This window comes from Gopherus evgoodei, chromosome 4 (genome assembly GCF_007399415.2).
Source record: "Gopherus evgoodei ecotype Sinaloan lineage chromosome 4, rGopEvg1_v1.p, whole genome shotgun sequence".
In the NCBI taxonomy this organism is placed as follows: domain Eukaryota; kingdom Metazoa; phylum Chordata; order Testudines; family Testudinidae; genus Gopherus; species Gopherus evgoodei.
In genome coordinates this window covers 132,763,984-132,781,755 of record NC_044325.1, presented here as the reverse complement: position 1 = coordinate 132,781,755, position 17,772 = coordinate 132,763,984, and the positions used below count along the sequence as shown (strand labels likewise).

Sequence of the window (17,772 nt, the reverse complement as noted above, 5' to 3'; positions counted from 1 at the left end):
GAGAATTGCCTGCATGGCAGCGGCCAAGCTGGCTAGTGGAGAGCTGATGGAGGGTGCAGTGAGGAGGGATGAGGACCCTTTGCTGTGGACTGTTTGAAGCACATGGTCTCCACTTAATCCAGAGGATTTGGGATCATTTTATCTGCTCCCTGTTTAATCATGAGCCCAGCGAGGTGCTTGATGCCCTGGTTAGAAGTGCACCACAGGTGCCTTGCTTGGAAAGCACGGCCCACAACATCCTCCAGCATTCGGGGCAGGGCGGGGGGAGCGCGGATCAGGCAGGATCAGAAAAACCTCAGGGCCCAGTCCTCTGCTCTCACCACGGCCTCATACTGCTTCCCTCTCCCAGAAGGGGGGAAACCAATTTGCTTGGCACGTCCCAAGATCACAAGGCAAGAAAAGGATCATAAAATGTCAGGTAACCAGCTCTGTGCTCCGGCACTCAGGGAAAGAGGACAAGAAAGCCACCCCGGATAGCCCCGAGGTCACCTGGAGCTACGCACAGCCGCCATTCAGATGGCAGGCATGGAATAGCGCAGTCCAGCCCTGCTCCTCGGAAGGGGCTCTCACCTTCCTTAGAATCTTCTGCCCTGGTTCCTTGTCCTCCACCCTTTTCTCATCTTCTCCGATTGGGGCTTCCCTCTGCGCGGGGCCCTGCTGCAGAACAGTTACCTGCAAAATGCAACCATGTTTATGCATAAGCTCCCAGCCCTATTTTTAGTGCTTCGTGCCCCTCACTCCCTGCCAGGGCTGCGAGCCCCTGCACTGCAAGAACTGAGATCGTTGTTCACAGATCAGAGGGGTAGCCATGTTAGTCTGTATCTGTAAAAGCAGCAGAGAGTCCTGTGGCACCTTATAGACTAACAGATATTTTGGAGCATGAGCTTTCGTGGGTGAATACCCACTTCGTCAGATGCATGTAGTGCAAATTTCCAGGGGCAGGTATATATATGCAGGCAAGCTAGAGATAATGAGGTAGTTCAATCAGGGAGGATGAGGCCCTGTTCTAGCAGTTGAGGTGTGAAAACCAAGGGAGGAGAAACTGGTTCTGTAATTGGCAAGCCATTCACAGTCTTTGTTTAATCCTGAGCTGATGGTGTCAAATTTGCAGATGAACTGAAGCTCAGCAGTTTCTCTTTGAAGTCTGGTCCTGAAGTTTTTTTGCTGCAGGATGGCCACCTTAAGGTCTGCTATAGTGTGGCCAGGGAGGTTGAAGTGTTCTCCTACAGGTTTTTGTATATTGCCATTCCTAATATCTGATTTGTGTCCGTTTATCCTTTTCCGTAGCAAAAAGGATAAACGGACACAAATCAGATATTAGGAATGGCAATATACAAAAACCTGTAGGAGAACACTTCAACCTCCCTGGCCACACTATAGCAGACCTTAAGGTGGCCATCCTGCAGCAAAAAAACTTCAGGATCAGACTTCAAAGAGAAACTGCTGAGCTTCAGTTCATCTGCAAATTTGACACCATCAGCTCAGGATTAAACAAAGACTGTGAATGGCTTGCCAATTACAGAACCAGTTTCTCCTCCCTTGGTTTTCACACCTCAACTGCTAGAACAGGGCCTCATCCTCCCTGATTGAACCACCTCATTATCTCTAGCTTGCCTGCATATATATACCTGCCCCTGGAAATTTGCACTACATGCATCTGACGAAGTGGGTATTCACCCACGAAAGCTCATGCTCCAAAATATCTGTTAGTCTATAAGGTGCCACAGGACTCTCTGCTGTTGTTCACAGAGTCATAGATTTAAAGGAACCATTGTGATAATCTAGCCTGACCTGCACAGCACAGGCCAGAGAACCTCCCCAGGGACTTCTGCATCCAGCCCATCACTTTTGGAGGAGCTAGGTATCAAGAGGTAGATCCTGAGTTAGTGTAAGCTGTCCTTGCCCCGTCGAGCTACGGGTCTCATGACAGCAATGGAGTGATAATACTTTGCGCCAGCTGAAGATCTGCCCCTTGATTCCCACCTACCAAAGCTTTAACGTGCGGACCCCCGGGGGGGAGGAATCAGGCTGGCACACGGGGACATGGCTCGGAGAAACGAGATAGAACTGAGACAGGAAAATCAGGCTGAAGAAGAAGAAGAAAACTCTTGAAGAGCGAGATCCGCCATGGCCCCCGCCCTCTGCCCATCTTCTGAACCCCCATCTGTGCCCTGCCCTGTCATAGGGCCCCACCGTACCCCTCTGGCAGTGCCAGGGCGGTGCATTCGTGGGGCTGGGCTGGTTCATTTCTGAAGGGAGGGAGGGCACTGGGGTGAAAGGCAGAGAGACGAAGATCATAATCAACCCACCCAACCTTCTGCTCTCCCCCACCTGCCCACACTCCACCTGTCAGCAAGCAGGGCCTGCAGTGGAGCCAGGCTCCAGGCAACCTAATGTGGGCAGCTGGCCTGTAGAAGGCTGCCCAATGAGTGGGAACAGCCAGCAGCCCAGCTGCTCAGCCCAGCAGTTGCTCACAACATTTGCCCCTGGCTATGATAGCTCCTGCTCCTGCCTTGGCCCTGCCTTGCCTCCTTCCAGTAACCCGGCTCTGACCCTCAACTGCTCCGGCTCTGACCACTGGGAATGATCACCCATGTCTTGGTTGCATCCCCTGGACACCACCTTTAGCAGGACCCCCCTGACACGCTCCGATTTTGTGTCAGCACCTTCCTTTGCACAAGCCTCAGGAACCTGGGCCGGCACCGCCCATTCGCACCCTAGTGTGCAACGCACGAGAAGGCTGGCTCAGAGGCACACGAAGTTCTAGTGACAGCCCAAATCAGCGCCACACAGCACAAGCCCATGCTAGTGAGCCAGTGAGTCACACAGAGCAGAGGCCTCATCCTGCTATTGTTGTGGCAGGATGGTGGCCCAGGGTGACCAAGTCCCAGGAATGGTTCTCTCCCCGCAGGAAGGCCTGGGGCCGGTGGGCGAAGAGGGCCAAAGGTGGCTGGCTGTCCACAGGGTCAAACGAGGGAAAGAGCAGCAAGTCTGGAGGAGGAGAGAAAGCCTCATTCTCTACTCTCAGATGTGGTCTAAGATCTCACCTCTAGCGTTGGATTCATTGCTCAGGGGATGCCACGCTGCAATCAGAGACGTGACTAAAGCACATGCAGACCTAGCTAGCGCCAATCCCAATAGCAGTGATGCTGTGGCAGCACAGACTTGCCACTCAAGTACATACCCAGAGACCAGGCTGTGCCTGTACAGCCCATACGGAAGCCTGGGCTGCTGGGGCTTCGCTGCGGTTGGTTCCCGAGCTAGCTAGGTCACAGCTGGCTTGGGTAGGTCTACCCATGCTGCAGTCACCCCTCTGAGCGCAGCGTGGACAGACCCATAGACAAACAGGCCAAAGGACCAGGAGCTTCCTTCAAGAAGATGAAGACTGGTTTCTCTTCTGGAGTTCACAGATCGAATGAGGTTAACGGCAAGAGTCGCGCCTCTGCCATCGAGTGGACAGACTCACTGTCCGATCAGATGCCTGCGGCTCTGGGCTGTAACAAAGGGGCCTGGAGGAGCGTCGGTGTTTCTTTCAGCTGCAGCAAGGGGTTCCAGCCCCCCAGGAAGCACACGGCTGCCCAGCACAACGTTGGTAGCAGACGAGGCCCCGCAGGCCCCGGGGAAAGATCCCGAAGCCCCCTCTTACCTGTTGATGGGCACTTGCCAGCTGCTCTTCTAAGGTTGCCACTCGTTCTAAGGCGGCTCGCAAGCGCTCTCTCACCTGCAGGCGTTCGAGACAACGGGAAAGGTTGTTACTTAGCTGGGTAGGCACTGCTCGACTCAGCCCGACTCCCTGCCCAGGCCCAGCACGTGCTGGGACCCAGGATCACTCCATAGCAGCATGGTACTGCCAATCATCAGCCACGGGCCAGAGCCGGGAGGGGCTGCAGGGGAAAAGCCTGGGGGGGAGTCACTGAGAGATTTGAATGTGTGTTACTCCCACGGTGCCATTCCACTGAGGGCTGAGCATGGGCATCAGATCGGATCCACTCCCCCGGCACTGTGTGAGCGGCATACAAGGCTGCCCAGGAGCCCCAGCTACTCAGACAGGGCCCAGGATTTAGTCCCGTCTATATAAGTGGGCTATTCCCATCCCACTTGGCTCCAGCCCTCTCCCCTGCTAATTCTCCTCCTCTCCCCACCTCCAGGCTCCCTGGGTTGGCTTTCCAGGGAGAGCTGCACTGCCAGTGCCACCACCCCCAGCCGTCCGTCTGCAGCATGCAGCACTCTGGGGTCGGGGCAGCCAAAGGGCTGAGCAGAGAGGCACCCGGGGCCAGGATATCACTGTGGGAGGGGTCAGCGTCCCAACACCACTGACAGACACCCCAGCCTAATCCCGTCTACCTCCCAAGAGCTGAGCACTTCACCAGGGCGCCCAGCCAGCAGCGGGTCCCAGGGATGTTTATACGCGAGTCTGGACTGTGCCTGTGCTCTGGAGCTGTGCTCCGAAGAACCTGAACCAGGCCTGTGGCTACAGTGTAATAGGGTCACTGCCTCGCTGCCAGCTCCCCTGGGCTCTGGGCGGAACCAGCAGTGCTTTGGGCAGCTGCTGCATCATCACAGGGGAGAGGAGACAGCAGCTTGGATGGCTCCTTTGCCCGCTTGCCTGTTGGGGGAGTCCCTGTGAGAGCAGGAGGGGTGCTGGCTCTGCAGGCCAGAAGAGGAGAAGCCAAGAACCAGCCACCAATGATGTCTCTGAGTCTCTGCCCCAGGCCAGGTTAGAGCAGCCCCAGCTGGCAGAGATCCCCAATGGGAATGGCACAGGGCAGAGGATCTGCCCCTGAGCGCTGCTGGTGACCCATTGGCTTTCAGCCTGCAGGGACAGGACACCAGGGCTCTCAGATGAGCCAACTCCTTCCAGATGACCAACCCGAACCTGATCCGAGCCCTGCCATGACTTTGAGCCCCCACAGCTATCTGAACCCTCTCAAATCCCCCGCCCCAGGAGCCAAATTGCTCCTCTGCTTCCCCCCAGCCGCTGACAATGCTGAGATAGGCCCAGGTTTCCAAGATAAAAGTCTGCCCCCTGACCCACCAGGGAGCAGGAGGCCTCTCTGAGCAGGTCTAGCACCAGTCCTGGGCTGGGCACCGTGCTGCCAGAAAGTTGGCCACAGCTTCGGGGAGTGCCAAGGACAGTCAGGACAGAGCAAAGAGCTGAACCCGCCTAGCCTGGCCAAGAGATAATCTGGGCAACGGCGTCTCTCGGATGGGTGTAGGTCATTTAGGATAATACTAGGGGCATAGTCAGAGAAAACAGGGTGATATTGAGACACAGACACTTACAGAATCAGTTCCTGTGAGCGAGGGGCTTCAGGCTGTGGATGGGTTTCCCATTGGACAGAGTTTCCAGGATGTTTAAAACGAGACACGAGGGATCCCTGCAGGTAGGCTCTGCCAGCCCGTCCGTCCCTAGCACACGCAGTATGCAGGGAAGGCGGGAGCTGACATTGCACACTGCAAGTGGCTCAGAAGCATTGTGTTAAGCAAGCTAACGCCTGCAACTCTCTGGCTGACCCACTTCTGCCAGGAGAGCTCTGGATAAAAATCCAGGGGGAGGGTGATCTCGCTGCCATTATGCCCCACAGGACTGCAGAGATCCCTGCGGTCCCACTCAAGGAAACACGTCCCGCTGCTTCGAGACAAGGAGGTTCTGCTTTGCACAGGAGAAAAAAAAGGAGATGGGAACAGGAATGGCTTGAGGGTTATTTCTGGGACCTGCCTTCCCATAGGCCTCAAGTCCAGCCTTCTCCACCCACGAACACAGAGAGGGAGAGGGCTGGATGCTAGCCAGGCAGGGCCAGTGAGAACGCTGGATACAGAGTGTCCTAGGTGCAGGGAAGCTGGCTGTGGTAAGGGGTCAGGGCCCCAGCTGGCTCCGGGCCCCTCTGTGGCACAACTCACCTTTTCATCCAGTGCTTTGTGATGTTCGAACAACGACTTCAGCGCTTTGAGGACTTCCACTTCGCTGGAGACACCGGACGGGGACTGAGCCTGTCGCTTCACCACCGTCATCCTCAGTGAGCGCTCGTGTCTCGAGACCAGGCACTCCAGGTGCTCCAGCAAGAGCTGCAAGAGAGGGAGGGAGAAGCCTTCACCACCTCCCATGGCCCCGCTCTCCCGTCTCAGCCCGGGGGGCTGTTTCTTTCCTCCCTAGTTCCAGGGCACAGGCCACGGTGGCACAACACATGGCAGCCCTGTCTGGGCGACCAACCCAGCTACACAGCACAGAGATGGGCACATGCTTTATCACCTGCCCAGCGCACAGTGGAGGCTACAAACGTGAACCCACTTATTACTGGGGAGGGAGATCTGGAGACCCCTCTTCACCTAGCTGCAAAGACCAGGAAGCCTTTGGAGATCTCTCCCACGATGCATTGAGCACCCACCCTGCCTTATGCTCAGACCTGGGGAAAACGTATGGTAAACGGCCAGCAAACACAGCCACAAAATCTCCACCGCACGCTCACCTCACCCTGGCCATTGAAAATAAACACTGTGCGGCTAAAGGCCACACTGCATAGATGCCTGCTGCACAGCATCTTTGCTCCCCCAAGCTCAGGCCCCAGCAGCGCTGAGAGAAGAAGGTTAGTTTGAGCTGAGGGGCTGCTGCAGAGTGAAGATTCTTAGCAAAGCTCAGGGCCCAGGGCAGGGCTGGACCAGCAGGGATTTCTAGAGCATAGGACTGAGGTTTCTCTTTAGTGCTGCATGTGGATCCAAGACAGTCAGAACAGCCCGTATGGCAGTCCATATACTGCAGTGTAATCAGCATGAACTTAACGGGGTTGTAGAGAAATGATGGGGGGGGGGGTCTGTTCCCAAGCCGTACATAATGAGATCCCGCCTACGGAGGTCCCTAGGGGACAAATTCCAGAGAGGTTTGCTTTCTCCGTGTCAACTTGCCCAGAACGCTACAAACCAGAGTGTAAATGTACGGGAGGAAGACAGCACGGGGTTTGCATAGCAACTGCTCTCACTCTGCCTAGCTCTCAGCGGTATCATTAGTCCCAGAGTTAGGAACCACTAGGGTTTTCAATAAGCACCTCAGCTCACATAGACTGAGACGCAGCCAGGTCTCAGGGCCAGGGACGGACAGTATTCCCTGTGACTTACCCTGGTGTTATTCCGCTCGGCTTTCAGCTCGGAAATCTCCTCTTCCCTCTCCAGCAGCTGCTCTCGACAGGCACTGAGTTCTCTCGTCAGCGTGGTGAACTCCTGCAAAAGGGCACAATGCTACAGTGAGCGGAGAGGCTGGGCTCTGCCCTGAGCGCCAGGAGGCTTTACAAACCTCCGAGAGGAGATGCACTGTCCTGGTGCGTCTCTCTTCAGACTGATGTATGATGAGGACACAAGCGAGGCCTCAATCTGTTACTTTGGGGGCCTCTAACATGGTTTAAAACCACGATACCGCCAGAATGATGCCAAGAGCGAACTCCAGGCCAAACACCATCCTCAGCTCAACCGGACAGACAGCGCCTTCCCGAGCAAACCTTCACCCTCCTCCAGAAATGACTGCCTCTGTGGGACTCCACCGTCTTTAGACGCCCAGGGACAAAACGCGCCTTGCTAGGTACCCTGCCATTAAACCAAAGGGGGTCCTAGATCTCCACCCACTCATCATGACTGCAGGGAGAGAAGCCAGCTATCAGTCTCCAACTGTGTAGTGCTTTTTAGGCTAAAACCATCACCTTACATTTGACCCACTAACCAACCAGCAGCTAGTACAGCCCCATAACCCTAGCTCCACATGCTCCCTGTAAGGCAAGCCCCTGCCATCTGCATCAGCCTGACTTCCAGGGATCGTTGTACGTGCTCTGGCCAGAATTTACAATTGAGCTGGCATGCGGGCTCAGGTTATGCAGAGTGTGACATTGCATTCCATATTCCTTATGAAAATATGCTTATGATAGGAATATGACATAACTGAGATGTACTTTATGCTGGATGGCTCACGTAAGGCATCATTGGGAGGGTTCTGATTTACTGAATGTGATTATCCAATGAACCTGTATCATTTCTGTATCTGAAGTAAGGAATATTGACTCTATATCTGTATTGTGGCTATGCTACTTTGGGTGACGCCCACTGCTAACACTTCAGATACAACAATGGAAAAGCCAGACAGGACAGATGGCCCATCAGCGAAGACAATGGACTGTGAAAAGCTTGGCCTTCCTGTGGACCCTCCATACTGCCCCTGACTCATGAATGCTGTGATCCCACAGAATCAAGGGGTCTTGTCATCGGATACTAAAAACATTACCTGGGACTTCTTGTAACTTTCCATTGTGAGGGAAGAGGGGTCAAGTTTGGGAACAAAAGATTTCTGCCTTATGTAAATTCTATTTAAGGGTGGGGAGGAAGGCAAACAGGGCTCCTCCTTTCCATGGCCTGTCTGCCCAAGAAAAAAGACTGCAGAAGAGAAGGCAAGGGGGGAGTTCAGACTGAGACAGTGGCCCAGTCTGAAAAGGAATAACTGGAACTCTGAACCATGTGAACATTGCAAACTGCCTGCAACAATATCTAGGGTGAGAAATACTATTTGTAACCAATTGCTTTAGTGAAACTAGCTTAGTTTGCATGCTTGATTTCATTTGCTTAGTAATCTGCTTTGTTCTGTTTCCTACCCATTTTACCACTTAAAATCTGTCTTTTGTAGTTATTAACATTTGTTTTATTTAGAATATAACCCAGTGTCTGTAATTTCTAAAGGGGGGTGGGGGTGGGGGGGAGAAGTTGTGCATACCCTCCTCCACACTGAGGGAGGAGGTGGATTTCATAATATACCTGTGGATCTGCACTCCAAGGGAGGTGGACATCTGAGTGCTGGAGCAAGTCCCTTAAGCTGAGTCTTCAGCTGGGTGTGGGCCTGCCTGTGAGTGTGTTAGAGGAGGTTTTCAGGGCCTGGTTTGGCAAGAAAGGTTAAAGGGGGACCAGGCTGGCAGAACAGGTAGACTCAGTGGTATCTCAGTACATCAGGTGGCTTCCCCAAGGGTCCAACCCTGGGCGTCACACAGAGAAAGAGTTAATGGGGGATTCCCCTGCTCTGTCTAGCCTCCCTCTCCTACCAACGGTGGAGAACAATTCTCCGGAGATAATGGAACCACCACAAGCTCCTCTTGGTTCAGATCCCAACATCTCGTTTCGTCACCCGCCTCCCTGGTTCTCCTGCAGTAAATGCTCTCCCCCAGAATGACCCAATCAGCACTCACATGCTCACCCCGAGAGAAATGCAGGCAGCCCCATTCACCGTCTAGACAGGAAGCAGCTCCAGGGCTCATAGGGCAAGTGGTGCTGGAGCACGTGTCTCACAGCAGCTCCACTCAATCCAGCCCACCAGCCTCCTACACCTGTCTGTACCATGCAGCATGTCCGGTCTAAGGTACTTCTATGGCCTCCATCACTGCAGTATCCAAGCCCCTTGCAACCTTTCCCCCGTGTGACAGGGCCGTGCTGAATCCCCATTGTACAGATGGGAAACTGAGGCCCAGAGAGGGGAAGTGACTCACCCAAGGTCACACAGGTAGGCTGTGGCATAGTCGAGACCTGAACCTGGGTCTCTCAAGTCCCAGATTCCCACTCTGAGCCCCCTTTGCTCCCTATGTTGCATTTGACAATCTGGGTGTCGCCTCTGCAGCAGCATTTGGAGAAACCAGGGAGAAATCATCACATCAGGTCTAAGGGCTGGAAGCAGAGGGTCAAAAGAGCAAGAAAGTCTGAACTGCGCTGAGCACTCATCAGTACATCACAGTAAATCAGGCATCCGCAGACAGGGCAGAATTTGGGGGGCTTTAGTGGGGGTCTAAACACTAGCCGGGCATTTAGAAACAGCTTAGAGAGTATTGAACAGGAACTGTCTCCACAGTTCCTTAGCTGCACTATGCACCCGGGAGAGCAGCATTTGCCCAGGCAGCTCTCATTAGGTCTGCTTGGCCGCTTTGCACAAGAACTGAACCAGTGGAAATACTAAACTGTGCAGCGCGTGTCGTCGTGAGCACATCGGCCCTGGGCCCCAGGCTCTGCACCGGCTGCCGATGGTTCTGTGGGTGCAGTTTGAGATATGGACTTTGAGCTATGGAGCCCTAACCAGCCCGGCACCTGCTCCAGAGGCTGCCTCTCTCTCCACTCCAACGACTTCAGTCAGCACAGGCACTACACCAGCTGGAGCCCTCTCGGTTTACAAGAGGGGTCTGACTTTGGACCACCTCTGAGGGGATAGATCAGTCAGTTCCTACCCCTCCCTGACCAGCATGCTCCCCCTAGCTCTCTCCCCCACCCCCCACAGAGAGAGGCTGACCCACACTTGCTGGATCTGATCTTTACCACTGTCTCTCCTCTTGCATCCCCCCTAATGTGGAGGCTGGTGGAAAGGAATTCAGCAATGCAGCAGTGCACCTCCCCAGGGATTGGTGCATCTACTCAAGGCCCTGGGCCAAACTCGGGTGAGTCTAAGATGGTGTAACTCACGGCTTCTTTCAGCTCCTCCAGGGTGTAAGTGTCACCAGTTAGACTCCTGCCGACTCTTGCACAGGGACTGCTTCTGAGTGTCTAGCTGCGCACACTGGAATCCCTCGCTAATGTAGGCACCTGTTACTAGAGGGGCCTCTGAACTTAACTGGGAGTGTTCCCATGTGGAAGATCCTGAGTGCTGCAATCCAGCCTCGGAGACGACAACTCCCAGGAGGCCTTGGGGAAGAGATGCTTCCAGGGGATGCGAGGAGAGCATGTGGTGGGCTCCATTTTGGGGGAGGAGTGGAGACTGCTTGATGGAGCTCTGTCCAAGCCAGGGGCTGTGGCTACACTGCTGCTAGGAAGCCAGAAGCTGCTGCTGCGAGCCTGCTGGGCCTTTGACCAAATAGGGAGCCTCAGAAGCTGTTGGTGGCTTCCCTGGAGCCAGAGCAGAGACTGTTGCTGTGCCCAGAGCTGACCGAGCTGGGCTTGCAGTGAAGGCAGTGGGAGTAACTACCACCTTTGTTTGGGAAAGTGTTTGCAAGACCATTCTGCCTCTTCTCCAAAGTGGCTGTTGACCTCTGGTTAAAACACTCCAGTTTAACCCTAATCCCAATTTGGAGTTGTTCTGCCCGTTAAAAGCAGCAAAGAGTCCTGTGTCACCTTATAGACTAACAGATGTTTTGGAGCATGAGCTTTCGTGGCTGAATACCCACTTCGTCGGATGACATGCATCTGACGAAGTGGGTATTCACCTATGAAAGCTCATGCTCCAAAACGTCTGTTAGTCTATAAGGTGCCACAGGACTCTCTGCTGCTTTTACAGATCCAGACTAACACAGCTACCCCTCTGATACTTGACGTTCTGCCCCTTGTTGCCTTGGCTAGATGGATTCACTGGACCAACAAAGTGCTGCCCCCAGTTTCCAGCATGCCCACACGAGCATCTAGAACCTGAAACCCAGAAGAGTGCACACACTCGGGGTGGGGTAAATGGAGGCAGCGTAAATTGGTTAATCGATTTATCATACTGCCACCTGCTAATTTACATTAGCGGTAACAATTCATCTCAGTCTGTTATAGTGTTTTCTTAAGCTGTTAAGGAAAGATGTGCTCACTCCAGTGTAAGAGTAGACTGTTTAGAATTGGGGGTTTTGATTTAGACCCATTGCAAAGATGAGATCAGGTTCATTCCTGGAGGCTCCCCAGGCATGCCCTTGAGAGTGTACAGGGCCAGCCAGGTGGAGCCACGGCCAGTTTTAATTTCCTTTACAAGTAAGAGGACTGCAGCAGAGGAGTGGATAGAAAATTCCCATCCAGACCTCACCACCCCAAGATACTCCAGATTTCATAGAATATCAGGGTAGGAAGGGACCTCAGGAGGTCATCTAGTCCAACCCCCTGTTCACAGCAGGACCAACCCCCAACTAAATTATCCCAGCCAGGGCTTTGTAAAGCCTGACCTTAAAAACCAATAAGAAAGGAGATTCCACCACCTCCCTAGATAACCCATTCCAGTGCTTCACCACCCTCCTAGTGAAAAGGGTTTTCCTAATACCCAACCTAAACCTCCCGCACAGCAACTTGAGACCATTGCTCCTTGTTCTGTCATCTGGTACCACTGAGAACAGTCTAGATCCATCCTCTCTGAAACCTTCTTTCAGATAGTTGAGAAGAATGAGGGGGGATTTGATAGCTACTTTCTTCTGCAGACTAAACAATCCCAGTTCCCTCAGCTTCTCCTCATAAATCATGTGCTCCAGCTCCCTAATCATTTTTGTCGCCCTTCGCCGGACTCTTTCCAATTTTTTCACATCCTTCTTGTAGTATGGGGCCCAAAACTGGACACAATACTCCAGATGAGGCCTCACCAATGTTGAATAGAGGGGAATGAACATGTCCCTCAATCTGCTGGCAATGCCCCTACTTGTACAGCCCAAAATGCCGTTAGCCTTCTTGGCAATAAGGGCACACTGTTGACTCATATCCAGCTTCTCATCCACTGTAACCCCTAGGTCCTTTTCTGAAGAACTGCTTCCTAGCCATTCGGTCCCTAGTCTGTAGCAGTGCATGGAAATCTCCCGTCCAAGGTGCAGGACTCTGCACTTGTCCTTGTTGAACCTCATCAGATTTCTTTTGGTCCAATCCTCTAATTTGTCTAGGTCCCTCTGTATCCTATCCCTACCTTCCAGCATGTCTACCACTCCTCCCAATTTAGTGGAATCTGCAAACTTGCTGAGGGCGCAGTCCACACCATTCTCCAGATTATTAATGAAGATATTGAACAAAACCAGCCCCAGGACTGACCTTTGGGGCACTCTGCTTGATACTGGCTGCCAACTAGACACGGAGCCATTGATCACTACCTGTTGAGCCCGACGATCTAGCCAGCTTTCTATCCACCTTATAGTTCAATCATCCAGCCCATACTTCTTTAACTTGCTGGCAAGAATACTGTGGGAGACAATATCAAAAGCTTTGCTAAAGTCGAGGAATAACACATCCACCGCTTTCCCCTCATCCACAGACCCAGTTATCTCCTCATAGAAGGCAGTTAGGTTAGTCAGGCATGACTTGCCCTTGGAGAATCCATGCTGACTCTTCCTGATCACTTTCCTCTCCTTTAAGTGCTTCAGAATTGATTCCTTGAGGACCTGCTCCATGATTTTTCCAGGGACTGAGGTGAGGCTGACTGGCCTGTAGTTCCCTGGATCCTCCTTCTTCCCTTTTTTAAAGATGGGCACTACACTAGCCTTTTCCCAGTCATCCGGGACCTCCCCTGATTGCCATGAGTTTTCAAAGATAATAGCCAATGGCTCTGCAATCACATCCGCCAACTCCTTTAGCACCCTCAGATGCAGCGCATCCGGCCCCATGGACTTGTGCTCGTCCAGCTTTTCTAAATAGTCCTGAACCACTTCTTTCTCCACAGAGGGCTGGCACTTTACTGTTGACAACATCAGGTGCCCGGGCATACAGGTAAGCGTTGCCTGCTCCCCAGTTACCCAGGGAGGAAAAGGCGGGTTATATTAATGTGTATCATCCTCATATACAGATCACCTCCAAATCTGACCCACCGAGGATGTGAGAAGGTGGAAATCAGAATAGAGTGGGGGCTACTTCACCATGCACCAATTTACACCTTCCAGTTAGTCCCTTTACTTGCTGCATTCTTGTTCTGGCCCCTCGGCAGGCGAGTTACACCCATTGAGACTCCCTGGGGCTGAGATTCAGGGGGCCAAATTCAGAGGGGGCAGGTAAGGTGATCATAAGGGGATGCAAGGCTAGGGGCGTCTATATTAGCATAACGTACGTGACTTCACTGGAGCCAGATTCCACTGCGAACTTGGCCTTTTGCGCCCATCCTGCGACTGACTCTTGGGAATAGCGATAAGGTGGTCAAGTTGCTTTCCTTTCTTTTCCTCTTTCTTTGCAAGTAGAGTTAAGAGTAACTCTGTCGCTGGCCGAGAGCCCTTGCAGATTAGAGAACCATGTGCCAGATCTTGTTCTGAGTGTAGATCTCAGCTCATGTATAGAAGGCTGGACTGTCATAAGCTTTCCAGTCTAAGCAGGGATACCTATAAATGGATTAGAAAGTGAAATAGGGAGGCTTGATAGTGGCTAAAATTAAGGATGATTATAAATAGAGCTTGGAAACTAACCATAAGGAGACCTGCCTGGGAGGGGATCCCCAGAAAAAGGCAGCTCTGGACATTTCAAATCTTCATGGCTCGTATTAAATCCCAAAGTGCAGGTAAGCATAACTAGGCAGACAGAGCCGTGAGCCCCAAGGACCCGCTCCCTGGCTCATTGTTTCCCTCTCTGCCCAATGAGGATAATATGAAGTGCTCTGAGATCCACTGATGAAAAGCATGATAGAAAAGCTAGGGATTCTTCCAGGGCCTCACAGAACTTGTATTATATATATATGGCACTGGTGAGACCAGTATGGGAACACTGTGCCCAGTTCTGGAGTCCACACTTCCAAAAAAGATGTTGAAGAAATGGAAAGTGTGCAAGAAAAGAGCTACAGAATGATCTGAGGGCTGGAAAGCCCGTGAGAGACCCACGGCACTCAGTCCTTTAGATTAGCGGGACTAAGAGGAAACTTAAGCACAAGATCATGGACGAAGAAGCTAAACAAAGTAAGACTGGAAATAAAGGGCACATTTTTACCTCTGAGGATAACTAACTAGGGTGTCGATTAATCATAATTAACTCATGTGATTTACTCAAAAAAATTAATCACAATTTAAAAATTAATTGTGATTAATTGCACTTTTAATCATACAGTTAAACAAAAGACCACCAATTGAAATTTATTCAATATTTGTGGATGTTATTCTACATTTTCAAATATATTACATAAGAACGGCCATACTGGATCAGATCAAAGGCCCATCCAGCCCAGTATCCTGTCTACCAACAATGGCCAATGCCAGGTGCCCCAGAGGAAGTGAACCTAACAGGTAATGATCAAGTGATCTCTCTCCTGCCATCCATCTCCAACCTCTGACAAACAGAGGCTAGGGACACCATTCCTTACCCATCCTGGCTAACAGCCATTAATGGACTTAACCTCCATGAATTTATCTAGTTCTCTTTTAAACACTGTTATAGTCCTAGCCTTCACAACCTTCTCAGGCAAGGAGTTCCACAGGTAGACTGTGCGGTGTGTGAAGAAGAATTTCCTTTTATTTGTTTTAAATCTGCTGCCCCTTAATTTCATTTGGTGGCCCCTAGTTCTTATGACAGGTTTCAGAGTAACAGCCGTGTTAGTCTGTATCTGCAAAAAGGACAGGAGTACTTGTGGTACCTTAGAGACTAACAAATTTATTTGAGCATAAGCTTTCATGGGCTACAGCCCACTTCATCAGATGCATCAGTAGCCCACAAAAGCTTATGCTCAAATAAATTTGTTAGTCTCTAAGGTGCTACAAGTACTCCTGTTTTTTCCCCTAGTTCTTATGAGAACTAGTAAATAACATTTCCTTATTCACTTTCTCCATACCACTCATGATTTTATATACCTCTATCATATCCCCACTTAGTCTCTTCTTTTCCAAGCTGAAAACTCCTAGCCTCTTTAATCTCTCCTCATATGGGACCTGTTCCCAACCCCAAATCATTTTAGTTGCCCTTTTCTGAACTTTTTCTAATGCCAGTATATCTTTTCTGAGATGAGGAGACCATACTGTACATAGTATTCAAGATGTGGGCGTACCATGGATTTATACAAGGGCAATAAGATATTTCTGTCTTATTCTCTATCCCTTTTTTGATGATTCCTATCATCCTGTTTGCTTTTTTGACTGCTGCTGCGCACTGCATGGACATCTTCAGAGAACTATCCACGATGACTCCAAGATCTCTTTCCTGATTAGCTGCAGCTAAATTAGCCCCCATCATATTGTATGTAGAGTCGGGGTTATTTTTTCCAATGTGCATTACTTTACATTTATCCACATTAAATTTCATTTGCCATTTGGTTGCCCAGTCATTTAGTTTTGTGAGATCTTTTTGAAGTTCTTCAAAGCCTGCTTTTGTGTTAACTATCTTGAGCAGTTTAGTATCGTCTGCAAACTTTGCCACCTCATTGTTTACCCTTTTCTCCAGATCATTTATGAATAAGTTTAATTGGATTGGTCCTAGGACTGACCCTTGGGGAACACCACTCCATTCTGAAAATTCACCTTTTATTCCTACCCTTTGTTCTCTGGCTTTTAACCAGTTCTCAGTCCATGAAATGATCTTCCCTCTTATCCCATGACAACTTAATTTACGTAAGAGCCTTTGGTGAGGGATCTTGTCAAAAGCTTTCTGGAAATCTAAGTACACTATGTCCACTGGATCCCCCTTGTCCACATGTTTGTTGACCCCTTCAGAGAACTCTAACAGATTAGTAAGACATGATTTCCCTTTAGAGAAACCATGTTGACTTTTGCCCAACAAGTTATGTTCTTCTGTGTGTCTGACAATTTTATTCTTTACTATTGTTTCAACTAATTTGCCCAGTACTGACGTTAGACTTACTGGTCTGTAATTGCTGGGATCACCTCTAGAGCCTTTTTTAAATACTGGCATTACATTACATTAGCTATCTTCCAGTTATTGTACAGAAGCTGATTTAAAAGACAGGTTACAAACCCTAGTTAATAGTTCTGCAATTTCACATTTGAGTTCTTTCAGAACTCTTGGGTGAATGCTGTCTGGTTCCAGTGACTTGTTACTGTTAAGTTTATCAATTAATTCCAAAACCTCCTCTCGTGACACTTCAATTGATTTTAATTACAACACAGAATACAAAGTGTACAGTGCTCACTTTATAGTATTATTTTTTATTACAAATATCTGCACTGTAAAAATGAAACAAAAGAAATAGTAATTTTAAATTCATCTCATAGAAGTACTGTAGTGCAATCTCTATCATGAAAGCGCAAATTACAAATGTAGATTTTTTTTGGTTACATAACTGCACTCAAAAACAAAGCCTACAAGTCCATTCAGTCCTACTTCTTATTCAGTCAATCGCTCAGACAAATAAGTTTGTTTACATTTATGGGAGATAATGCTGCCTGCTTCTTATTTACAATGTCACCTGAAAGTGAGAACAGACATTTGCATGGCGGGCGCTTTTGTAGCTGGCATTGCAAGGTATTTATGTGCGAGATATAAAAATGTTATTAAACTTAATGTTAAAAAATTATATAATACATAGGTTGGGAAAAGAGTGTCTGTACATCTGGGTATAGTGCTTAGATTATTCACAAATATAAAGCTTTTAAAAGTCAGAAGATACATGCATCTGAGGAAGTGGGTATTCACCCACGAAAGCTCATGCTACAAAACGTCTGTTAGTCTAGAAGGTGCCACAGGATTCTTTGCTGCTTTTAAAGATACAGATAGTGCATAATCAGCAATAACCCGAATTCAGGTGAATAGATTTAACAATGCAGTTTAGATATTAGACTCTGAATACTCGAGTACATGACTCATGAAAAGTTGTATGGAGATTTGGTTGTGGAAAGCAAAATATATCAATGAGTGGAGATTGTTCCTCAGTAACTGAGAATTAGGTAGGTTGTCCATTTAGAAAATACAATCCATGAGGACAGTATTTGTTACTTTCCTGACCGCGCTTCTTATCGGCACTCCAGCTCATCCCTCCTGGTATTGCTGATGTCCGGTGATGTGTTCTATGTAGATGTCCCTCAAGTACCTGATGGCGTCCGACACCATGAATTGCCGCATCAGCCGAGCGTAGCATTGTCCAATTCCGAATTCTCTCAGCACTCAGTCCTTACTGGGGTCCTATGCGCCTAAGGC

At 50.1% G+C, this 17,772-nt stretch overlaps 1 protein-coding gene across 7 annotated transcripts in view; it reads right to left on the bottom strand.

Annotated features, from left to right (window-relative positions):
- Positions 1-17,772, bottom strand: part of PPFIA4 (PTPRF interacting protein alpha 4) — a 204,408-nt gene that overhangs the window by 74,830 nt on the left and 111,806 nt on the right. For all 7 annotated transcript variants that reach the window (XM_030561135.1, XM_030561139.1, XM_030561140.1 and 4 more), the window contains exons 3-6: positions 7,111-7,212; positions 5,902-6,066; positions 3,647-3,721; positions 571-672 (exon numbers count right to left, since the gene is read on the bottom strand). In XM_030561135.1, the coding sequence (XP_030416995.1) occupies positions 571-672; positions 3,647-3,721; positions 5,902-6,066; positions 7,111-7,212 (444 nt within the window). The remainder of the gene's footprint in view (positions 1-570; positions 673-3,646; positions 3,722-5,901; positions 6,067-7,110; positions 7,213-17,772) is intronic.